The sequence below is a fragment of the Neolamprologus brichardi genome, chromosome 17, assembly GCF_056152115.1.
Source record: "Neolamprologus brichardi isolate AB-2024 chromosome 17, ASM5615211v1, whole genome shotgun sequence".
Lineage (NCBI taxonomy): Eukaryota > Metazoa > Chordata > Actinopteri > Cichliformes > Cichlidae > Neolamprologus > Neolamprologus brichardi.
Window position 1 is genome coordinate 14,831,147 of NC_142120.1, and position 25,056 is coordinate 14,856,202.

A 25,056-nucleotide genomic window follows, 5' to 3' on the forward strand; every position below is an offset into this window, starting at 1 on the left:
AATTAGAAGCTCAAAGGGCCCATGGAGAAGTTATCTTCACTTGTTGGTCTGACCCTTAAAGCTTCACAGAGCATTCTTATATCTTAATTGATGCACAGCCACTTATAAGGCATTTAAATGTACAGGGAGTTATTTTGTGTAATACTGAGTGTTGCATCTTTAAATAATGCAATTAAAATGTCCACAATACATGGATAAAAAGTGTTTTCTGATTGCAAATAGCATTAAATACCTATATCAATGCATATGCGCTATCAACACTGACTTAACAGTAACTCTACAACACAGCTGATGAGATGCAAAGGCAAGAAAATGTAAGTGTGTCACACGGTCTTTATCTTTCCTGCACTGTCTTCACTGTGAAGATCTCTTCAGAAGGCGTTTTCAGCCTGATGGCAGACGGCTCAGAGGCATCTTAAATAAAAAATCAAAACACAACATCCAGCCCTGGTATGTCTCCATGGAGCGTGTCTGACATGCCCTACGTGCTTTGTGGTGAATAGCAATGGGACCACCGACCCACAGCTTGATCTGTGAGCTGACAGCACCCATCCCCCCACACGCCCATCTGTGCTACTCTGCATAGTCAAGCAGCCTTGGTGCATGCAGAGGCTCCAGAGTGCTCACAGCACAGAAGACACATGTGAGGTTATCTGCTAATCTCTGCCCATTTTTTCTTCTTCTTTGTGCATTTTTAAGCATGCACCAAGGTGTAAACATCCCCTTTGTCTTCAGGATGATAATCACAGCCTTGTTTGTAGTAGATCACTATCAGTGCTTCCTATTATAGGTTTTCTCTCTCGTCAGCCCCGGTGTGAGCAGCTTCATGTCTGGTGTGCAGATCCACCGCATGCACGTAAACACTATTCCTGGAAGTTAATAAACACTTGTGAGTGTAGGCTGGTGCTGATGGATGAACATGAACAGCTCTTCTGCAGAATAAGGTGTAATCAGTGTACTCAGCTTTTTGAAACAGACGAAAATGTTGACTTTGAGTTTCATTGCAATCACTATGAGCACCACATAAACATCCATTAAATGTGTAAATAGGAAAAGAACGTGTCAGTCTGAAGGCATTATGAGGAAACATGGTTATGGAGGTATAGGTTACCATTATTATAGATTTTATAACATGCATATTAAAGAACAGGATTATCAGGACAAGCGAATAAATACTACATGAAGTCAGATGAACAGACATGAAGATAATAAATGCAATAAAGTAGTAAACTCATCATCTGTGAACACAGTTCATTATGCCACATATGCCAGTTAAAGTTTTATCATGTCAAGAAGAAGCTAAAATGTGACATATTTTTCATGGAAGATCTTGCATTTTTTAGAAAGATAATGCTAAGCCGCATACTGCATGTATTACAATAGCAAGACTTCGTAGTAGAAGAGTCCGAGTAATAAACGGCCCTGCCAGGAGTCCAGACATGTCACCAGCTGAAAACATCATGAAACGAAGAATGCAATCCAAAAAAAAAATCTTATATGAGACAAAAATGGGAAAACGTTCCAACATGTGCATATTTAGACATGCAAAAATCTTTAAATAAGCATAGTCTATGTACCAAAAGCTTCAGTATGCTGGCTAGTTATCCTGAGGAATTTAATTTAATTAGCTAGTTATGTGTTCAATGTGCATATGTATGTAAATATACACATTTCTGTCATTTTTCTTGTTTTTTACACACCTAACAATTTTCACTGTAGTTCTATCAATCTAGTTTTACTTAGCTTTAGGCTTAGTGTTTTTATTTATTAAAATAATTTAATATAACTGTAAAAAAACACACACGTACACATATTGAATATTTATTAAAGCCTGGAGTATTTCATTTATGTGATTTTACTGTATGCTGTATTATGGTGTTACAGCTCCACCTCCTGATTGAAGAGCGCAAGTGCGCTTACTGTGCGTGGGCGTAAATGGGCAGCGCGCGCACGCTGGAAACGTCACGACGAGACAAACGAGGCAGAAGCCAGCGCGCCCCGCCCCCCTGTGTGTTAGCGTCATGGATGAAAGTGTAGAAAAATCTGCCAGGTATGATTTAAACAGTAGGCAGCTGCTGGAAACGGGAGTCCATAGACTCTGCGTCAAGATTTAACGTCCAACTAGATGACCAAAAAAGGTAAGATCTAAAAAAAAATAATCGGCACGGTGTTGTTACGCTAGTGATGGACGTCTGGTTTCAAATGATCGTTAAATGTGATGCTTTCGCCTAATAAAACATCTATTGTCGATACTTTCCCGGGACATTTCTGCATACAAACAGCGTCAATTAAAATTTTTACTACTCTGCCGTTTCTCTTCGATGATGTAATGCGACAAAAGATATAATAATATATGTGATGTGAGTGAGATATTTTCACATTAGCAGCCATTAACGTCGGCATCAGTGATATATTCACAGTTTTCATTAAACAGAATTCGCTCAAAAGGATTATTATGGACCAATATTTAAAGTAATCATTAATGAAATGGTATAAATGATGTTTTATTGTTATTATTATCATTGTTATTATAGAAAAAGTGAGCCTAGTTTAAACAAATTATGCAAAAAACAAATAAACACATTAATAATAAGAATAAATAAAAAGAATAAAAGAAATGTATTATTATTATTTATTGATTTTTATAATAATAATAATAATAATAATAATAATAATAATAATATATTATTATTAGCGATTATTACTAAAAATTACTTCAAATTCTGTTTAAATAAATATTTGATTTTATAGTGAGATAATTTTGATAATCACCATGTTTTTTTTAAACAATTGTTTTTAATAACAATTCTATGGAACTTTGTTTCTGCCACAATTCTTTTTAGGTGTCCAGAAGTCAAAACTTCAGGTTATTGTTTCAAAACTTATGCTTGTTGTCTTGACATTTGGATTTACTCACAAGTAACTTAAGTTTCAAATAAATTTGACGTTATTAGTTTATCCAGTGTTTAGCAATTGGTCCAAGAGTTTCTTTCCAAAAGATTCATTAATGTTTCAATATTTTTATTACATGTGTAAAAAATTTTTTAGCTGATCTGTTCCTTCAGCCTTTTTGCCTTCAGTCCACTTGTTCTATACATTTTGATTGTATTGATTTAACATGTTTGCATTAAACAGGTGTACTGTGTTAATCTGAGGCTTGTTTAAATTGTGGTGGAGGAGGTGGAGAACTGCTGTGAACCTGAAGATGAGGCGTCTGTCAAGAAAGAAAGCGATGAGCCTGGTGAAGGAGCTGGACGCCTTTCCCAAAGTGTCAGAGAGCTACGTGGAGACATCGGCGTCAGGAGGAACAGGTGAGATGTCCCTCCAAGGACAAGACAGCGGGAGCAGCAAAAGGGAGGAGTAACACTCTCTGTTCATCTGTCTCATCCACAGTGTCACTTTTAGCGTTTAGTGCCATGGCACTTCTGGCTGTCTTAGAGTTCTTTGTTTATCGAGAGACTTGGATGAAGTATGAATATTCGGTCGACAAGGATTTTTCCAGGTGAGATGTTATTACTAGGTTATTAAATGTTAATTAATTGTGACTTCAGTCTGTTTTTCTTTTTACAGTATGATGTCACGGTAATCTTTTTATCCTGATTTCAGTAAATTGAGAATAAACATTGACATAACAGTCGCCATGAAATGCCAGCGTGAGTATCCCACCTTGTTTGCCGTCAATGTGGAGACATTGCTACCTGAAGCGCTTACATCACATTAGCGCACATATTTCATCTCTTATTGTAGATGTGGGAGCAGATATTCTGGACCTGGCTGAAACCATGATCACATCTAATGGTCTGCAGTATGAACCTGTGAGTCAAGCATGTGTCTGAAAAACCTTAAGGTCATTTCTGAGGTGTCACTTCTGTCAAGCAAACGCTCCTGTTTGTGTCTTTGAGCAGGTTATTTTTGAGCTGACCCCGCAACAAAGACTGTGGCAAAGGTAAGGTTTTGTGCAGTTGCGCAGTAAGTTTGAAAAAATACAAAATTCTGGTAATGTCTAAAATTTGGTTATCAAGTTATAAGAGATTTCTTGTTGTTTGAAAGCTTTTAAACTTGTTTAGCTAGTTCTGCAGTCTATTTGTTTTCCAGGACGCTGCTTCTCATACAGAACAGGCTGAGAGAGGAGCACGCTCTGCAGGAAGTCCTTTACAAAACTCTCCTGAAAGGAGCTCCCACTGCTCTGCCACCACGGTCAGTCTCCTATGGGAAATAGTTTTTAATAATCACGTCTCCATTCATTTTACAAAAAGGCAAACACATAAGTGCCCACTGGATTTAGTGATGGATTTAGAGTCTGTTATAATAAAATGATGTGCTCAAACATTATGTGCGTAGGGAGGATGCCTCCATGGAGCCCCTCAATGCCTGCAGGATACATGGACACGTCTACGTCAACAAGGTAGCAGGAAACCTGCACATCACTGTTGGAAAGTAAGAACCTCTGTAGCGTAATAAGCATGAGACAAACATTTCTGATGCTGCAGACTAATAGTGATTCTTGGTCTTTTTAAGGCCTATTCACCATCCTCAGGGCCATGCACACATTGCAGCTTTTGTGAGCCACGAGAGTAAGTTAAAATCTGGTTTTCTAATAACACTTCTAATTACACACTTTTATAATCTACAAGCAGACCAGGGAACATTATCTGTCACCATAATCGGTGCTCCCTTCAGCTCTCCCTTTTTCTGCATTCAGCAATAAATACTGAGGAAGGCCGTGGCATTTAAACAATGTTTAGACGGTACTAAGGGACTCAAAGTGTGCCAAGAAAATATCCCATTACATTACCAACAGCAGCCTGATTTGATAAAAGGCAGTATGGATCCATGCTTTCATGTTGTTTGTGCCAAACTGTGAGCTGAATATTGCAGCAGAAATTGAAATTCCAGTTCTGGTGAGCCTGTGTGAGTCGTAGCCTTAGTTTCCAGTTGACAGGAAGTGGCACCTGATGTGGTCTTTTGCTGCTGTAGCCCATCTGCTTTATGATTTAACATGTTGCACATTCAGAGATCCTCTTCTGCAATTTTTGGTTCTAACGTGGGGTTATTTGACGTACCGTTTCCTTCCTATCAACGTGAAGTGCTCTGGTCATTTCCTTCTGAGAACTGGCTCAAACTACTTATTTTCTACTTTTGGGAACATTCTTGAGATGGTTGTGTGGGAAAACCTGAGTCGATCGGCAGGTTCTGGAATACTCAGATCAACTTAAATCACCTTTCTTCAATATTCTGATGCTCGGTTTGAACATCAGCAGGTCATCTCGAGCGTGTCTACATGCTCCCATGTGATTTGGCTGTTTAGATATTTGCATTTACAAGCAGTTGAACAGCTGTACCTCAAAAAGTGGCTGTGAGCGTATTAAACATTGTTCTTACACATTTAATAGGGAATAATTTAACAAAAAACCCTGAAAACATTAAAGATGTCAAATATGTAAGCCAGATTTAATGGCATTGGAGATAAAAAGTGTTTTTCTGTTACTAAAAGAGACCAAAGTTGACTAGATGAGAGCCTTAGGAAATCGAGCTTATAAGGTCCTGCTGCTAGTTAGAATGATTGTCCACAGCCTTGATTGAATCTGAGGGTTCTCTCATCTTTGCATTACAGCGTACAATTTCTCCCATCGAATAGACCATTTATCTTTTGGGGAGGAGTTACCAGGCATCATCAATCCTCTGGACGGTACAGAGAAAATCACCTATAACAGTAAGTCACATGATTTCAGAGGATAAAACATGCAGGAAACATTTGAAAAGGATTTCCCATTGAATGAATGAGTGCATTTGTTTTCATAAAACCCTCAATTATTCTTTCCTGTGTGCTTGCATCCCAGATAACCAGATGTTTCAGTACTTCATTACAGTGGTGCCCACGAAACTGAACACATACAAGATATCCGCAGACACACACCAGTTCTCTGTGACTGAGCGAGTGAGTAGCCGCTAAGCGCAGAGCTTTAAACACAGCCCAATGTTGTGACAGCAAGTAGACTAACCACCACAATGTCTGCTGCCAAGGAACGGGTGATAAACCACGCCGCGGGCAGTCACGGTGTTTCCGGCATCTTCGTCAAGTACGACACCAGCTCTCTGATGGTGACGGTCAGCGAGCAGCATATGCCGCTCTGGCAATTCCTGGTGCGACTGTGTGGTATAATCGGGGGCATATTCTCCACCACAGGCGAGTGGGCTTGGACATTTAGAGCAAAACAATTAAATATGGTTCTAGCTTTGAATTCATGCAGTTATTTTATTCTTTTTTTTTTTTTTTTACTGCACTCTTCTCACTTTTAAGGGATGCTTCATGGGCTCGTTGGCTTCTGTTTTGATGTCGTCTGCTGCCGCTTCAAACTGGGACTCTACAGGCCCAGAGAGGTGCTAAACCAGGATGCACAGCTGCACCAGATGAATAATCTGAACCACCACCATACTCCTCTGCTGGCTGACAATCCCCCTCGGTAGTAGCCACCGATTCCTCGGCCCGCACGTGTGACCCGACAAATAATGATCACAGTTGCTGCTTTCTCATCAGATTTTCAGATATTTGTTTATTTATTAGAGTTTATAAAGGTTTTTCATTGCCAGCATTACCGTACTGTATATCACAATGTTTTTCTTCCAAATGACCAAAATAAATAGTAGAGTTAGCACTAATTATTGCACTGTAGGAGAATGTGTACCCTGTGACTCTGGTCACATTTGATAACGGTGATGCTGACAGTTTTGTTGTTACTCCGATTATGTTAAAGTTTAAATTCCCAGGAGGTCATTAGCACCGCTCGTTTGTTTCACAGCATTAAAGTGTAAAAAAGAAAAAGAAAAAAAGAAGCCCAAAACAAATAAAAGTTGATTCCTAAATGAAATAACATGCAGATGGTTTTTAAACAGGTAAACCATGAAATGATGGCAGTCAGATTCGAGAAGGATGACTGAGCAAGTGTCATGTTGCCTATTAAGCCATCCTCTATAAGGATGACTTATTTATTTTATTAGACTTATTTCAATAAGTCAAGAATGTCTTTAGCAGGTCTACCACATGACATGAGTCTTTATTTAACAAAAATTGAGCCAGTGTGTCACTAAATAGACCCTTACTGCTTCCAGGAGCTGCTAATCAAACCTGCTTGATTAACTGATCATCAGCCAGCTGGCTTGGTCAGAACTGAAGTGGTTCCAGGAAAAATACATCTTTCGATTTTCATTTTCTCCTCTGTAACCATGAACGAGTGAGCTGGAAGGCGAGCATGAAAGACTGCAGCACATGTGCACCTTTACTCTTCGAGTTTATTTCAGTTTTGCCAAGCAGACTTGAAAGTGTTGTCAGAGCAGGGAATACAGGCGGTCGGACGTTTTGCAAATGACACCAGAAGAAACATGAAGTCATTGGTTAAGTGATGCCGTTTGTTACATACAGTAACAGTAGTTCCAGTCTGGGGTTTATGGTACCAACAGTGCTCTGCGTTTGGAAAAAAAAAAAGAAAGAAAAAAAAAAAAAAGAGAAGAAGAAGACAACACAGACACACAGAAGAGCAAAACTCCATACTGACAACATCATTAATATAGCCCTGTAGCTCTTTGAGAACAATCTGATGCAACTGCTTCATCATGCAGGCCTTGTACGACATTTCGGGTCTGAAATTAAGAGGACAGTTATCATGATTTCACCAGACATGGGCTTTGCATAAACATTTAGTTTTGTCCCTTTTTCTCCCATAAAGGCTCATCACTGTTAAGTATTTTTAATTCTGTCAAGAGTAATGCCTTGCAACATATACAATACTGTACACAGCTGTCTCATTCTTTCAGTAAAAATCATACCAGCCGGTCACACTTTTGGTAGACTCTGTGGGAAGCTCTGTGAAGACACTCAACCAAAATAAATCTACAGTCAAATAAAAGTTTTTGGTAATCTATAAGAATAATATGCAAGCATCTATTTACAGATATTCCAAATATGTAGAAAGGATGTAATGCCAGTAGAGTTTTAACGTGTTCCCAGCCCTTTACATAGGACTTTTTAAATATAAATCTGGACTCATATCTCATGGCTCTGTCTTGGTCCAATTATCTAGTTTTTACTTAATTTAGGAAGAATCATTTGAAACTGGGTCATGAACTTTCACACATATATGCAGATGCAGCTCAACTCTGATTGCTCAGTGCCCTGCCCCTTTAAGACGATGAAAATCAAGTACTCTGGCATAGGGGATACAATGCCAGCTTAGATTGTAATTTAACCAGTACTTTTAAATTAATTATTCTGCAGAAGCCTCATATTCACACTATATGTGATTTAAAAGTACCTCACGAGTCTTTAGATATCTTAGTCTGCGTCAAGAAATCAGAAGAGAAAAGAGAGCCTTCATCTGCACAGGTGTGGGCCTTTTTTTTTTTTTAAACTGCAAGCTGTTGGATATCCCAACAACTACTGTGTGTGTCTCTTATGCACTAACATAATGTTAAAATCACAGTGGTAAAAATCTGTTTTTAAACAATTTTCCAGCAGCGTTTGAAAAACCAGGGCTCGAGATATAACAACTGTATTTATAGGAACCTCAAAATCGGACATTGTCTTCTGAACAATTTGACCCATTTCCCCAAAATGGTTTGGTTTGGTAAATAAAAGTGCACTCTGTTGTGCAGCAGGCAATAATTTCCTCGAGACAGTTTCTATTTTTACTGGTACCTAATGGGTACTGCCAACTCAAATTTCACTCATGTTTACCACTGTGACAAGGCTGGTGAGGTCTCCTCAGGATTTCAGGTGACCTGACTTTCTATGCAATTAAACTGCCCTCTCCAACCCCACTCTGTAAGGCGTGGCATTCCTCAGGGCTCAGTACCAGGCCCACTTATTTTCTTTCAACTTACATTGGATCATTTTAAATATGCATTATTAAATGGATCAGTTTGTCGTAGCAGTCTATTTCTCCATTCTGTGAGGTGAGGCATCTCTTATGGCTTTGTATTTAATGTTTTAGGAAGAATTACTTGAAATTGGGGCATGACTTTTCACTCATATGCAGATGACACTTTACTCTGATCACCAAATCATAATTAGCATCTCAGGAGCACTAAAAACATCTCTGGATAAGTTGAATGGGTACCATTGTTCAAATATAACTCATGTTTACCACTCTGACTTCCTACAACACCAAACTGCCCTCTCCAACTTCACTTTATAAGGTGAGGCATCCCTCAGGGCTCAGTAATAGGCCCACTTTTTTTTCCTTTTGAACCTCCACTGTGCTGTGCACTTGCAACAAGGGCATGAATTCAGGCTCCTTTGCTGCAGGTAGCTGCAATGGTCTTCAACTTTCATCTTCTATACTATGAGGCATTGAACCATTTTAACTGAATCACTTGCTCCTGCTTTGCCTGTGAAATATCTTTCCCTAACGTGCTAACCTTTTGGGGAGTTGTCTTCTTACAAAGTTTGCTTAGAAACTGTTGGGAAACAATGTCCAGTATATACTGGGCTATACAAATAAAGTTCACTCTGATTTACTCTTATTTATAAATTCTACACAGCCAAGGTCTACCACATATAGTCGGACTAGCCTTTGGCGCAGGTATAAAGATGTAAAAGTAGTAAACTTAGTTTCAGTACAAACTGCTGTACAAACAGGCAAAAAAGTGGATGAGCATTCAAACAAGACGTACGGACATCAACATCTGTGGTCGTAAATAAGTGACAACTGTAACAACAGGAAAGGTGGCATCTGTATTTGTAGCCATAGGTGTCACATGTAGATTGAGTTTAGCTTTAATACTTTTCTTAATATACTTCAGATCGGTATTAAGATGGAAAACCACCGGTGAGTTTTTTTTGGGGATGTTAAAAAGGCAGTAGATGCACTCATTGCAAAGACATACAGATATCGGAATCATCCGTGTATTAAAGACAAGAACTGGAGATCCCCACAGTAAAAAAACAAAACCAAAAAAAAGAAAAGAAAAAAAAACTTTAACTACAATGATCTCATAGAAATTTTCCTCCAATGATGCAGTGCCAGTATTATTCAAGTATGAAAAAAAAGTACTTACAAGGCAAGGCGATGTATTGAGATTTAAGAGGGCGGAAAAGAAAATGGAAATCACACGAAAGGCTTATTGTTGCATATATAATTGGCCACTTTGAGACGAAAACAGTAGGTACAAAATGAATGACAACACTTTTCTTTTTGGACGGGGTTGGAGATTGAAGAGTGCACAAACCGATGACAGATATCCAAACTGAATGTTTAATTCATGGCTAGTAGACCTCATTTTCCCCCTCTTCTCCACACAACTGCCACCCCCACGTGTGCAGAGCCCCGCTTGTCCACATTAAGAAGGATTTAGAGTGTCCACAGTGGATGTTTTCCTCCTGCTGACAGCTAAAGGCGAGGCCTGCTGACTCTGGGGCTTGAGGCGGTGAGGAAGACTCAAATGGTTAAGGTGCTGGATGCACGGAAGTAGGAGAGGAACTTGAAACAGAGGCTGACCACAAAGTACCAGATGTTTCTGGCCATCTGGGAGCGGGCGATAAACACCCTCCAGATGAAAACGATCAGCAGGGTGTTGAAGGTGTAGCGAATGTTTCTCAGTCTGGAAGAAGACAAGAGGGAAGCAGATTAAAGACTTAACATACAAGTTCTTAAAAAGCTTAAAGACGTAAATGAGATGATAAACAAGGAAGCTTGTGCATATGTTTTCCTAATTAATTATCACAGTGAAATTCTTCCAAAAATAGAATGATAACTGGTGGGGAAACACATCCTGTACTTTTGAAGGATTGTTGACTTACTTTCTCAGGTGCTGCCTGGCAGCAGGAATGTCAGACATGTCTTCATTCAGGACATACTTCTTGGTGCCGATGCAGTAGTTCTCAATGTACTCAGGCCAGTTCAGCTGGCGCACATCAAAGTTAAATGTCTGCAAATAAGATGGCAGAAGTTGAAAATACTGAAAATCGAAATTGAAAATAAAAAAGCTGCTATTTTTGTGACTAAAAGTGCATGTTCACAAGTGTTTTCTGTCTTGAGCTCTGTTGCAGTTGTGCATGATGTGCTCAGCTCATTTACTTATTTACAAGTAGAAATACCATTATGTACTGAGAAGGTCATGGATTCATTTTTGTAGTCAGTGTTATCTATAAAATTTAGGCTCCATGTGCGGCTGCAAAAAGGAGAATTTTTATGGAAGCTCCTTTCTGCAACTAGGTTTTTGTTTTTTTTAATCAATCCATAAAGTCAAAGAGATAATAACTTGAAATTTTGATTAAGCCCCCCCCCCCCCCCCCCAGTGGCATAAAAAGGCTTCCATAGAGGTGTTTCACAAACTAAACTTTATTTATACAGTATGCTTCTTTCAAGGTGGTACTGCTATAAAACTAATAAAGTAAAAGTAAAACATTAATATTAATCCAAGCATAATTAAAAACAAGCATGCAAGTTAAAAACCCATTAAGACAACTTCCCCATCCTCCGCAAAAGTAATAAAGCAAAATAAAATAATGAAGACCAAAAAGTTTAAACCAATAAAATAACTAGATGGTGAGGTAAGTTCTGAATATTATTATTCAACACCTGCATCTTTATGTGACCCTAAAAGGTGTATTATTGGTCCAAAATTTGCACCACGTACATGGTTAACCCTACCTTCCTGTCCTCAGGGGTTAGCTGGCCCATCAGCATGCTCATGTTCTCAGAGTTCCACTCCCAGTCCTGGCTGCTGAAATACTCCAGCAGGCTGATGGCCTTGTGCAGGCGATTGAAGATGCGCATCATCCTACAAAGACGGAGGAGGTGCAGATTACAACAGGCACAAATTAATTTCTCTTTAGGCTAAAAGTGGGATTAGAAGGAAGCTGGTCTTACTGCGGCTTCTGCCCGGAGAGGCGCAGGAAGAGGTCGTAGATGAAAGCGGGGAACTTGTGGCTGACCAGGATCCAGTACTGGTTTATCAGGTAGTTGGAGGTGATGTTGGCGTTGGGTCTTCGGAAAGCCTGCTCCAAGGGGTTTCTCTTAAAGGAGGACATCACGTGGTGCTCTGCAAATCAAGATAATTGAGGAGGATTAGTCTCAGTGCAGTATTCACCTCTGAGACAAAGACAGCAGGAAACGGGTTACATTAATGAACGTTTACGCACCACCAGGAAGTGACCTGAGTTTCTTTAAAAAAAATATTAATATAATGGTGACAGAAACCCAAGGCCCCTTGATTTGTGGCGGCGATCTGAATATTCGCCTGCGGCCGGATTTAGATAGCTCTAATAGAAGAATGCCAGAATCAAGTACTTTTCTCTGCACTTTTTGAAGAGGTAGGTTTAATTGACGTATGGAGAAATTGTTTCCCTACAAGGAGAGATTATTCTAATTACTCAGCTCCACATTCCCTTTACACAAGAACAGATTATTTCATGACGTTTGGAAAAGAGCCTTCTCTTTAAAGAATCGCCAGGAAAAGGGTTCTTAACTCTATTCATTCATCCATCCCATTTTAATAATTAATTTGTACATTTGTTTCATGAATTATTAATTTACTTTCTGACTGCTTTTACATTTGTTTTTAATTTTGGCAGTCTTGGTCCTCCATATGCGAGCTCTATGGTTCAAATGGAAGCGTGCTTTTCAGAGGTAAACAAAGAAAATAAAAGGTCCTTTGAGGACAGGGTTTTAATACAAGGATCAAGACTTCCAGAAACTCAGCTGGCCTTAATCATGGCATGACCCTGTTTCTCTGGGGGATATCAGGCAGAAAGTGACCATTCAATGATTTCCCCACTGGGCAGCGTGGGTGGCTCCTCCTCTTCCTCCTCTCAGCATCCAGCGGCGGCCAGCGGCAGGAAGCAGCCATGTGACCACAGATGTTACATCACATGGCATGCAAATGAGGCCTTGTAAGGTTTGTTTCCATGACAACAATAATGTAGTGGTTCCAGGGACCGAGATGACCAGATCCGAGGTGACAGCCAGCTGTGGCCTGGCTCCCTGCAGCCTGGTTGGAAGCACCGTGGCAAACACTGAGCTGCTCTCAGAAACCTGGGACACTTGTGATATAAATATTAAAAAAAAAAAACGGAGCTGCACTACAGTACTTCTTTTCTTAATGTCATATTAATCTAAAAAAAAAAATAAAAATCTGTTTTCTCTGAGGGGATGTCCAGTGTTACTGGAGCTCTTCTGATCCTCTTGCTTTAAATTGGCTTCATTTCTAGATCTCTTCTGGCCCAGTGAGAGTGCAGAGTCCACACTTCCTCTTTCATAACGCGATGAGTCGCAGTGATCAGACCTAATCCCGCCACGAGCCATCTGGTCACGATTTCCTTGGTGAAGAGAGCGTGCTTGTTAATCTGAGGGTCACTCGACATCCTGCCGGACGGATATCCACACCCAGAGGGCAACGATGTGAGTTTTTTACTCTTCACATGGAATCCAAGCAGATGCAGTCATTTAGATCATCTTTTTCCTAAATTCTGTTAATTCATTTTGAGACATAGACTTTTAAAGTAATCGTTAACAAAAATCAACTAAAAAGTATAAAATAAAACACTTTAATCCGTCTTCAGACACTAAATGTGTTTACTTTTCAAACATATTGCAAACAAGCTTTAAGATTACACTGCATCATTCACTCGCCACCAAATCCATCAAAAACTTAATTTTCCGCTTCTTGCCAGCAGGTGGCAGACTCCCTCCTCTTGAAGCCTCCACCACAAACATCACAACTACATCACAGAGACATTATGTCACAACACCCGAGTATTGATTTATGACGAGGAAAGCGAACACAGCCGACAGTGTTGCGGGATGCCGCCAGGCAGACAAAAACAGCTCTATAAATATCCGCCTGCAGTGACAGGTTTGTGTTACCGCACAGCAAAGAGAGTACCTACCGATCTCTCCCCAGTGAAAAGGGTTGATGCCGCCGGTCGTGCAGTTGTACACCAGGGCCGTTTTAGGTCTGCAAAGTGTGGAAGATGAAGGTCATAATGATGTCTGTAGAAGGCATTTGGTGTATAATTGCTGCTCATCTGTTTCTGTGGTGAAACTGTGCTGATATAAAAGGCTGATCTTATATTTAAAACTGTTATTCACCAGTGTTTTTAACCCTTACAGTGCAGGAGTCAGCACATAAAATGAGAAGTACATAAGCCTGGTATTGCACAACATTACAAATGCCTGTACATTACAAAATTTGAGAGGTTAAGTGTTTTCATCAGCCTCTCTTAGCAGTCTGAAATGGGTGTGGATGCCGCATATTTTCTCTGCACGCTGTTTCCCGTATGGAAAATCTGACCCTCTGAGTTTTGGTAAGACTGCAGCGAAGCAGTGAGTCAGACACTCCCTGGGAAAAACATCTGGCACAGCGTGGAAATGACCCACTTGAGTTTACTAGTGTCTTCTTGTTAGTGCCAAAATAAATTTGGTAAGAATCAACAGAAAAATATTTCAAAATCTGGCATTTAACTGATTTTCCCAGACCATTTTTTGTGACAAGTTCTCAGTGCAATTCTTCTCTTCACATCAGGGCCAGGTTTAGATTTACACTTACAGCTTCTTTTATCACCTCAGGCTGTTATAAAAGTACTGAAGTATTACTGTTACTCTGACGCTCACTAACAAGACACACAGGAAGACCGTGACAACAGGTTTGTGTTGGGCTGCTGGTGGAAATAGCTGCACAAAGAATGTATACAACTCTATTTTTAGAGTCACTGTTAAAGCATCTATTCAGGTGCTTGTGTCTGAACTATATTTGGTGTTCATGGAGTATTACCCCCACTCATAACAGACGCCTTCTGTCCATGTCACAGTTTACCGAGGCTAAGTAAAACAGAGTAACCTGGGAGATTTACTCTATATACAGACGTACGACATATACAGCCATAAAAATATGCAGAATATCTAGAAAAAGGGACAAGACATTGGGTTTCTGAAGCTTTCTAGCTTCTCCTTTGACTGGCCAAGCTTGCCTGAGCAGGCAAGCAGCTATTGTCATATGATCATAACTTTAAGTTTATTTGCTTGTTTTGCCTTTTGTATTGAGCCCAAACATCTGCAGGTTACAGCAGAAATCCCCACAAGTTGGCCGTTATCCCTATACCTAAAGGGCTCCCAAATCATTCAAGAGTGCACTTGGAAACTACAAGTTTTTAATGGAAAGCCCTCAACTTATGCATTATGGCAAATGGAGGATATTTTAAGTTTAGGGACTGAGTTTTGGGGTGTGTTTACTCACCTGTGTACAGCAGTGTACCAGCCAGCAGCCAGAGTGAGGTTGATGACCACATCCACAGGGATCAGATCTGCCACCGCATCGTTGTTGGCCCTCATGGTGCGCAGGATACCCTTTCCTGCCTTATCACAGGATGACATCATCTTAAAACTCCAAATCTTGACACTGCAACCAAGAGCTTTGAGATTCAAGGGTAACATGTCTTACTTACAGCTATAAAGACGCCGCTTGGCCCGTTGAAGTTGTCGATCCAACCCTGAGGCATGAAACGGAGAAGAAAAACAGCAATGAGACTGAATCAACATTAATTGATTAATTCTAACAGCAGCACACGTGTGGTTGTGTTTCTGTGCGCTAAAGCAGCTGTTCAGGGTTATGTTACTTCCTGCGGTGGGAGAACAGAGAAGCGGGGATTGTCGGCTTCAATTAGAAACCATTAAAAATGGATGAAATCACTGGTAATAGACTGCAACAGTCTCTAATGTGCAGGGCTGTGGATTCATTATGTGGGCAGAGCTAAGCCTTATCCTCGCTCTAATAATATGTTCTGGTGCAGATAAGGTGCACAGAAGAAGAGCAGGCCACTGGGGCCAGGGGTGTTTTTAGCGTGGCGATCGGCTGTCGGCTTCACGCCAAGCTGAAGACGGAGATGCAGCTTTTATTTTGCACAGTGTGTTGGGTTAAATGGGACATTTCTAAAAGCCCGGACTCCCAGAATGACAGGCGCATACTGGGGTTATAAATGTACACAACACATCGACACAAACACAAATACGCTCTGCCCATCCCCCACCCGCCTCACAGCGCCTGCTGGCACGGGCTGCCAAGGCGATTGCAGGGCCAAGCGTGAGTAAGGTCTTTTGAAGAGTTGCTGCCAGGCCGAGTTTACAACTGCAGGCAGAGCCAGAAGCTACCAACAGTCCCACTGCACAAACACAAGACCTACATTTCCTGGCTCCACATAAACAAGGACTTTCCTGTGTTGGTCTGGTATTTGGTTTTTTTTTCATGCTGCATCATCTCTTCAGAGCTAGTCCTTCAGATGAACTCTTTCATGTTTTTTAATTAGGAAGAATCTGAATCGGCTGTTAGATTTCTGCTGAACATCTCTTTGAATAATCGATACATTTATGTCATCATCACGAGCCTAAGGCTTTTTCTGCAGTCATCAGCCTTGAGTGATATATTTATAGCTTTAACAAGAAGTCACTCAGTAAAAAATATATTAAAAAAAAATGAAATGAAATGAAAGAATAAGTAAATAAATATTTTATTAAAAAATGAATAATTATTGGCAAGTTTAAAGTTGAACTCTTTCAAAGCAAAATCACATAATTTCAATTAAATATTTACTGAGAAGCAATCTCGCTCACGCTGATTAGTCTGGTGCAAGTTTTCATGTAAAGAAATCCACCAGAGACTGACAGTGAAAACCAATAATGCACTCTTCAGCTTTCATGTTTGGGTCCTTAGCGAAGCAGCCTTCAGTCCACAGCCTCCGATTTGCCCTTCTGTCCTTGACGTCCGCCCAACCTCTCCCATCCCAGCAGCTGTTTGGCTTGATGAAAGGTGACTCGGGTGGAAAACGCTGGTCTTTAGCACCGACATTAGCCAATTTGCTTTAATCCAGGGCCACTTAAGATAAAAGCCACAGGAGAGCAGCACTGACCCGGGCAGGATTAGGTTGATCAATATCTTATTTCAATTTGTGTCACCCCGGTAGGAGGACACATAATGAGGGAGGGATTCTAGAAAAACTAGTCCGCGTCATTCACGGGTGTCCAACATGTAGATTAACATTTGAGCTACGAGTGTGACCGCTCACTAAACTACAACTCTAACAGAAGACTGGTGCTGATCTTTTGGACTAAAGCACCTACAAAGAAACAACCAAGTCAAAAAAGGGGGCATGTTCTGAGCAGAAAATGAGCCAGTGATAAAAGGAAACCAAACAACTTGCACTCTGCGAGGATCCAAGCACCACAGCTCTTAATCACGACATGCATCACAGACTGTATAGAAAAGATGCAAGCAGAAAAAAAAAAATGGTCTGAATTTCTAGTTTTGACTCTTGTTTGTGTTCATTTTAAAACACTATGGTTCCTTTATGAAAAATGACCAATGACGATATCTGGTACACAATCCTTTAAGCCTACTAACTTGGCAAATCACGTCAAATAAGGATCGTACAACCATCGCAAGAGAAATGGCTGAAAATAAAGAGTGGAATATATGTTACGGAGCAATTAACTCATAAGACTTTGAGGAACAGTGTCGAGAGAAAAGGACCATGTGTAGGTGTCAATGATGGGGTGAGAACTGAAATATTGATGTCACAAGATCAAACTGTAGAGATTCAGCTATCAGACAACTAATTTGTTGCTTTGTTTTATTTCAATTTTTTTGTGTGATTAAAATGTAGGTGTTCACAACCCAATGACTGACATCAGTCGCTACATCCATCGTTTTTGTACATGTTTTTACAAAAACTATGTCCTATATTTCTTTGACATATAGGCTCGTGAAATTCTTTCACAAAGACGTGAGCCATAGTGGGCGTGTCAGTTCTCTCTCAGCAAGATTAAAACTAGAAAAGGTCATGGAACTTTGTCAATACTTAAAAAAAGAACATATATAAGTGTAATTATGCAAAAGTAGCTTATTTCTAAAGACAGCAAAGTATTCAGTGAACTCACAGGAAAGGGCTCTTGCCAACTGGCTCCCACTATGGAGGGTCTGATGATGCCAATGTTGAGCTTGTCTTGCTCCTGCTGCACCACGTACTCAGCCAGGGCTTTGGTGTAGGTGTACGTGTTGGGCCTGTCGCCGATGAGCCGTGGCGTTATGTCCCGCACGATGCCATCGTCCATCCACCTGAAGCCAGAGACATAAAGCTTCAGCACTAAGCACCCATTTACAACATAATTGAGCACTTATTTTGGTGCAGTCTGAGATTTATTATGATAAAAACTATTTTTAAAAAAACATAGGTGGCAGGTTTGTTTTGCAGAAGGACAGTAGAAGGTACAGGTTTATGAAAAAGCAATTTACAGTCCCCAGGTCATGTACGCTTACTACATTTAGACCAGCATTTTAACTCTTTACCCTGTGAATGCTGTAAAGGTCATCATGTTGTCTCTATGGGAAAAGGAGTTAAGGCGACTTCACCCATAAACACTGCCAAATAAATGCATGAAATAAAATGAAACGGAAACACTCAATTAGGCAAAGTTCTCAAAGTTAAACCAAACCTCTGGTCCTTACACATGAGCTGATGACAAATCTATGTAGGACGTGGCATTTAAGCTGCTTTAGTCACCCTGCAAGCCGCTATCAACCCATCTCAACCCTAGCGCTTCCTTTTCATGCCGTTTCAGACATTAGTGTAATATCTGCTGTCTTTTATCATTAGTTATGCATCTCTGCCTCCCCCACAGTGTCTCTTTTGTCCCGTCTTCCTCCCATCATACCCAACCAGTCGCGGCAGATGGCCAAGTTTCTTCCTGTTAAAAGGGAGTTTTTTTATTCCCACTTTTGCCACATGCTTGCTCATAAGGGGTCACCTGATTGTTGGGGTTTTCTCTGTATCAAATAAAACACCTTGAGGTAACTGTAGTTGTCCTTTGTTGCTATATGAATCAAATTGAAATTACTGTGACCTTTGATATGTAGGGAGAGTCTTTGTTACTGCTCTCCAAATGCACGTGGAGGTGTTAGTCCTGGACTAAATTATGAATATGAACAGTTTAAAAGCAAAGAAAACCTCCTTTCACACTGAAAGGTGTACATGTTGCCCAACTTTTGCAACAACTTCCATGGAGCAATCTGACAATAAAGCGCTTTTTTCTACAGCCAGTTGGCCAAATGTGTGCACAGGTGTGAAAACAGGCAGATAATCATGAAATTCATGTCTCCACATTCCTGCTTTTATCCCAGTCCAGGTTCACTGCTGAATGCAAGTGAATGGATGGGATCTGTGTTGGTATCGTGCCCAGGGTGGTTTAGGCCCAGCTGGATGTGTTGTGAATGACTGCATTGTTTGTTCGTTCCTCGTAATTACTGGGCTTGATTCTGACACACTCGCCAAGTGAGCATCCTTTTCTGGGTGATGCAATAGTTTATCCACTCACTATTTATTGATCTTTTGAACAAACCTTGTTACAATCCCTTATTTGGGAGGCCCAGTCGCGGTCTCTCCCTTGGTTGCAGCTGTTGCACAAATATACAACTTCTCTTTTTCTTTGGGATTAATTTCCACATCACACGGATTAACCCCAAGTGCAAGTATTTCTGCGACACTGGTGAACAAAAACATCATCCACTCACTCAAGGGAGTCTATGAGTTTCTTGGGCTCGACGGGCGGCGGGTAGATGACCTCATCAATGTGCTTGCGATTGCAGTTTGCATAGGCGGTGGAGATGTGAATGAAGGCCTCGAGGTGATGCATCTGCTGGGCCAGGCTGAGGAGCTGCTGTGTGGCGATCACATTGAGCTGCAGGGCGTGTCTGCAGGAGAGGAGAGAGAGATTCATACAGTGTTAAAAAGACTGCGCGTCTCTGGGAGTGTGTGTATGTAGATGTGGGAGGAAAGGTCGTGCAAATGAGTCTGTGTGTGGGAGGGAAAAGTTTGTGTGTGCGTGCTCAGGTTCAGTGTGTGTGTGTTTTTGTGTTTGCTAGACTGCTACTATCTTTGTATTTGCATGTATAAGCGTTTGTTTGCTGACGATTCAGTGTTCCATTCAAATATGAATTTGCAAAGGAGCAGGAATTTGCAAAAAAATTCAAGCCGGAGCGGAGTGACACGGCGGGATAGAGAGGCATGAAATCAAACAGAGGAGAGGGAGAGAGAACAAGACTAAATGAGAAGGAGGGAAAAAATGTATTAGCCTCATCATTTTCGCTCTTTTCATCTTGTAGTACCAGTCATAAAGCCAAGACTGAGCATTACAGCATCTACTCTGGCTCTGAATCAATGCAGAGAACGGTCCTGAACAATGCACGCTAGGGCTGTTCGATATAACGATATATATCGGATGACAATATAAAAACGTCTATGTTTCATTTTATGCTATTGTTTGTTTCCTGGTGTTGCAAAATAAACTCTTTACGGCAATATTTTTTCATCGTTTTGATGGTCACTGTAGTGGCTATATTAATTTCTTAAAGTTCTCTCTTTCTTTTATATTTTATATAACCACACTATGGACGGACAAGCCACTGTTTTTATGTGTTGTTGTTAGCTACAACGACGGTAACACCATCGCGTGTCCGCTTCTTTATGTTCCACATAAACCTTTCACAATAAAGCTCAAGATCCTGTTGAGACTTTTCAAAGTAAACGGAATCACGTGAAAGAGCAGATTATTTACGGATGAGAAGTAAAAAAGAGCCGCCAGGTGCTAAAAAATAAACCTTCGACTCAAACGTTAGAACAGGCTTTCCCCCGCAGCACGCCGTGTAATAAATACTCACAAAGAAAACGGCGGCTGTTACAACTTATATCTAAAAATGTATAGTTTCATGCATCGGTTAAAACACTCGACTCCAGCTACATGACGCGCAGCTGGAAACACTTCCCGCAAGTCGAGCTGCCCGAGATTCAAGAATTTACAGAAAATGTTACATTTTTGTGATTTATATCATTATCGGGACGATATAATTCTTATATCGGGATATGAGATTTTGGTCATATTGCACAGCCCTAATGCACGCTGCTTTACAACTGCAAAATCTGGCAAAGTGATAACCCGTTGCTCCTTCTTTTGTTGACTTTTTTCTCTTCTTAAACACAGAGACTATAACCTTATAAATGACGCAGCAGCATTTTACCTCAAGAGTGCAAAAGCAGAAACATTTAAAAAAAAAAAGTTTCTCTGAAGACAGAAAAATCCCGAGGACCACAAAATGAGAACAAATGCAGATAGATTAATGAAGTTATTAATTACATGATAGTTTAAGAGATTAAATCCCCCCTCCCAATTTAAGCCATTGATAAAGTAGAAAATAAACATAAGTAGGGCCTAGCTGGCCATTTATTTATACAAGTCTAATAGATACTGGTCTTATAATGATGAGACAAGTGTTGTAATTAGCAATCCTCTGACTCTATACTGTCTAAAGCTGTTACAGCCTCCTCTCTTTCTGCTCTCCCTGCAGGGTTCCCTCCTCCAGGAGGCAGTGAGGCTTGTTAGGAGAATACTGGCTCACCTGTGTAGGCCTCCACATAAGCAGCCAGCCACTCATAACACCAGGGCACATCTCATTCATCACCACTCTTACCCTGACTTCTCACGCCTCATGTTTATCGCTGCCATCGTCTTCATTCTGCCAATGAAATCTATAGTTGGCATCCTCACCTGTCTTGCGTCACCTCTATAAAAAGACTGTCCATCTCTGGTAAAAGGAAGCACGTGTATCCGACTCAAACATATGCAAGAATAATCAAGGTGCTGGCCTTTATGGTTTTAAAAATGTTTTCTTAAAGAGATGACAACAACAAAATCCTAACTGCCAGAAGAAGAAGAAACAAAAACAACTGAACCCACATGTGATTGATAATCCTCCTGTAGGCCACCCACACAACACATTTCACTTTATAAACCTCAGCCCTCAGCTGTGGATGTGCGTCAGCGCTGCAGCAGAACTACAACAACATACAGAGTCCATTTTGCCAAGAGCAAAGACGAGAAACGCTGTGGTCAGTTTCAACAGACACTGCATGATTCTCTGGCTCAGCGTGGGTGTTGATCACGAGGTCGCGGGAGAACCGAGAGGCAGAAAGCTGTGGGCGAACGGTCCAGTGGCACGAATCAGGTGCGGTCAGGCTGTTGGTAGCGGCAGGACAATGAAGACTGCTGTGGCGATCACCCGGTGAGCTTTTGAGTGCTGTGGGGGCGTGTCATCGCCCCTCCACCTTCTGGGACCATATGCAGGGCATCATGCCAGCGCGACTGCAGAGGGACGGTGGAGGCACCACTGCGCCCCTTCCTGCTCCTGACTCATCACCCATCTGTCTTTGCAGTTATGACTCAGATGCAACAACTACAGACCAGTATAGGCACTCATCAGAAACTACCAGCTATTGAGATCTGCTGACTGTGGAGGCCATTTGAGTACAGCGTTCAAGACACTGAAGATGGTCCAATGTGGTCATAAAGCGGTGGACATGGTCAGCGACAATACTCAGGCAGGCTGTGGTGTTTGAAGAGTGAATAACTGGTGCTATGGGTCCAAAGTGCCGGATGATTCATGCTCTCATGTTCTTATCCTAACACCTGAATGTTGCTGCTCAGATGCATCTTCTATTGTCCCAGTTTTTGTGGGCCAGTGTGAATTGTAGACCCAGTTTCCTGTTCTTAGCTGACAGGAGTGGCACACTGTATGGTCTTCTGCTGCTGTAGCAGCAGGGTTCAATGCGTTTTGTGTTCCGAGATGCTATTCTGCATATTTGGTGGTTATTTGAGTTACTATTTCCTTCCTATCTGCTTGAAGCAGTCTGACCAGTCTCCTCTGTCATCAACAAAGCTTTCACAAAGCTCACTGGATGTTATCTGTTTCAGACAGTTCTCTGTAAGGGTCACGGTCTTTTAGAGAAAAGCTCGAGTTAGCAAACACAAGAAACTCCCAGCTGCTAATTTTTACTCATATGAAGCCACGGAGGTTATAAGACTTCAAAGTAATAATCTTAGAATAAAATCACTTTAAGGGTTTTTGTAGAATTTGTTTATCGGATAATTTTCCTAAATTTCAAGAGTCGTTTAATATCTGCTTAATGCTTAGATTGCCCCAAGTATTATCATTACTACTGTACATTTTATCAGTACTTCTCTGAAGCACAGAACTGTGTATTGATAAAGTGACAGATCGATGAATCAATATTAAATCACTAGCAGCTCTAATATTAACACTCAGTGCTGCTTTCTTCTTTAAAAAGGCCACTTCACCCCAAAAATCAAACGTATGTTTTCCTCTTATGGCTTTCTTGCAAGTTCATTTAAAAAGGAAGCAAGCTAGCAGCTACCTGACATTGTAGTTCAGCTGAGGGGAGGATACCATGAATGTTTACATCCTGTCACAGCTCATTACAAAGAAGAACCTCTACCCAAGGGTAGAGGGGCACTTGTTTCTGCACAGTTCCTGGTAACCAGGTCATGATTTCTAGAAATTTTAACCCACTGTGCAGAACATTATAGGGTGAAAATCCCGTTTTACTCACAGATTACCTTAGTTTGATCAATCTTATGATGAACAGAAATAAGTTTCAAGTTAAAACCAGCTTTCAATAAATAGCAATGATCCTTTAAGTGTGGATAAAGACTTGCACAGGATGAAGACCAGCTGAGGTGTCGGGCTGAAAAGCCCTGGACTGACTCTCGAGCCTTAAGCGGACTCGTCTGATTTATTGCCTCTGCACTGCTTACAAGGCTGCCGGTCACCAGACAAGAATAATGACTCTGAGATGACAAAAAGGGTAGGCGTGAGTAAAAAACCCAGTGAAGTCATATGAAGAAATAAAAGAAGAGAGAAGATAAAGGCCACTGAGAGAGAAAGATACAGAGACAGAAAAGTCACATCAGGACACAGAGAGACACTAAAGCACTAAGAGATCGATATGAATCTGTGTGCAGCTCAGTGCAGTGCAGCAGTCCTAACTGAGCTGTCACTCAAACTGGCCCGCCTCTGAACACCCATCTTCAGGGAGCTTTTAAAGAGCAGCACTACACTACGTCAGACAAATGATCTACCTCCACTCATCCATGCACACGGAGGCTGCAAACACACTGAAGGGGCGGCCTCGCTCGCTTATCTTGGGAGGAATTTCCCTGCTTAAAAGAAGCTAAAACTGAAGATCTAATCTATGATCATCACGTGGGGTCAACATATGTGTAATCAGACTTACAAAATCCCAAAAATGCAGTGCAACTGAAAGTGTCCAGACCCAAGCTATAAGCAGGAATGCCAATCATTCTTCTCTTTTCAGTTTCTCAGCTCATCCGTTTCACTCTGCAGATAATTTTTTACATGAAGGATCCAGTGCAGTCCAGGCTGGGCATTTGTACAGCAAGACAAAGAAAGCTGCACACCATGTTTGTATATTTTTACACAAGCTTGCAGGCTCAGGCACAGTCTCCCAGCTATGACCAACTGACCTCAGACCAGACCTCACCGGCCTAGGCTGCCGGGGGCTTCCCATAATGGACTGTTTCTTCTTCACTCCCTCTGTGTTTATACAGGACTCTGGATTTAATCATTAGATATTATTAATCTCTGGCTCTCAGACACAGTGAGTCTTTTGTCCGGTCTTCCTCCCATCACCCTATAACCAGTCCCAACAGATGGCCGCTCCTTCCTGAGCCTGATTCTTTCAGATGTTTCTTCCCGTTTTCCTTCCAACTTTTGCCAAGTGCTTGCTCATACTGGGTCGTCTGATTGTTGGGGTTTTCTCTGTATTATTGTCGGGTCTTTTGGTAAACAGGATTCGAACATTATACGACGGATCTTTGTTGCTTATGACAGGAAGTTACAGGTATGACTAATCGGAGGAGAACATCAGCACATTATCTAAAGGAGCACAACATAACGAGGTCATCACAGTGCTCACATCAGGATTCAACAACTCTACATTCAGCAAAGCTCCTCATAGACCAGTAACGAGCGAGACGTCATCACTGGGACGTTGGAGCATACAGGAGCCTCTGAAGACATCACAATCAATCCTGACCGGCTATCTTAATACTGACTCAATACTGACTGAATCGCCTCCCACTGACACTCCGAACACGCCACGGCTCCCTGAGTAAAAGAGGAACCATCTATTTTCTTATAGGT

The 25,056-nt window shown here is 41.1% G+C and overlaps 2 protein-coding genes across 5 annotated transcripts in view; one reads left to right on the forward strand and one right to left on the reverse strand.

Moving 5' to 3' along the window:
* Window positions 1–1,995: 1,995 nt before the first annotated feature.
* LOC102791468 (endoplasmic reticulum-Golgi intermediate compartment protein 2-like) lies at window positions 1,996–6,872 on the forward strand. 3 transcript variants are annotated; one of them, XM_006780834.2, is made up of 13 exons: window positions 1,996–2,138; window positions 3,136–3,311; window positions 3,394–3,502; window positions 3,607–3,653; window positions 3,748–3,815; window positions 3,906–3,946; window positions 4,096–4,197; window positions 4,342–4,437; window positions 4,519–4,574; window positions 5,615–5,713; window positions 5,841–5,938; window positions 6,025–6,187; window positions 6,302–6,872. In XM_006780834.2, the coding sequence occupies exons 2-13, from the start codon at window positions 3,206–3,208 to the stop codon at window positions 6,466–6,468; spliced, it is 1,152 nt and encodes a 383-aa protein (XP_006780897.1). In that variant the 5' UTR covers window positions 1,996–2,138; window positions 3,136–3,205; the 3' UTR covers window positions 6,469–6,872. The 3 variants fall into 3 exon arrangements, with proteins under 3 accessions (XP_006780897.1, XP_006780896.1, XP_006780898.1); XM_006780833.2 differs by having other exon boundaries at window positions 3,178–3,311; XM_006780835.3 differs by having other exon boundaries at window positions 3,178–3,311; window positions 6,372–6,872.
* Window positions 6,873–7,270: 398 nt separating this feature from the next.
* Window positions 7,271–25,056, reverse strand: part of LOC102792120 (fatty acyl-CoA reductase 1) — a 56,061-nt gene continuing 38,275 nt past the window's right edge. Inside the window, exons 4-12 of one of the 2 annotated variants that reach the window (XM_087830449.1) lie at window positions 19,555–19,734; window positions 17,925–18,102; window positions 15,440–15,484; window positions 15,232–15,350; window positions 13,886–13,953; window positions 11,868–12,039; window positions 11,649–11,778; window positions 10,796–10,923; window positions 7,271–10,596 (exon numbers count right to left, since the gene is read on the reverse strand). In XM_087830449.1, the coding sequence (XP_087686575.1) occupies window positions 10,434–10,596; window positions 10,796–10,923; window positions 11,649–11,778; window positions 11,868–12,039; window positions 13,886–13,953; window positions 15,232–15,350; window positions 15,440–15,484; window positions 17,925–18,102; window positions 19,555–19,734 (1,183 nt within the window). In that variant the 3' untranslated portion in view covers window positions 7,271–10,433. Of the gene's footprint in view, window positions 10,597–10,795; window positions 10,924–11,634; window positions 11,779–11,867; window positions 12,040–13,885; window positions 13,954–15,231; window positions 15,351–15,439; window positions 15,485–17,924; window positions 18,103–19,554; window positions 19,735–25,056 lie in introns of both variants that reach the window. The other variant, XR_015716634.1, reaches the window with a different exon arrangement.

Bases quoted from the DNA above. Each gene is read 5' to 3' on its own strand.
- LOC102791468 (XM_006780834.2), top strand. From the start codon at position 3,206: ATGAGGCGTCTGTCAAGAAAGAAAGCGATGAGCCTGGTGAAGGAGCTG. The intron at 3,503-3,606 runs GTGAGATGTTAT...TCCTGATTTCAG, and splicing joins GTCGACAAGGATTTTTCCAG to TAAATTGAGAATAAACATTG. The intron at 3,654-3,747 runs GTGAGTATCCCA...CTCTTATTGTAG, and splicing joins AGTCGCCATGAAATGCCAGC to ATGTGGGAGCAGATATTCTG.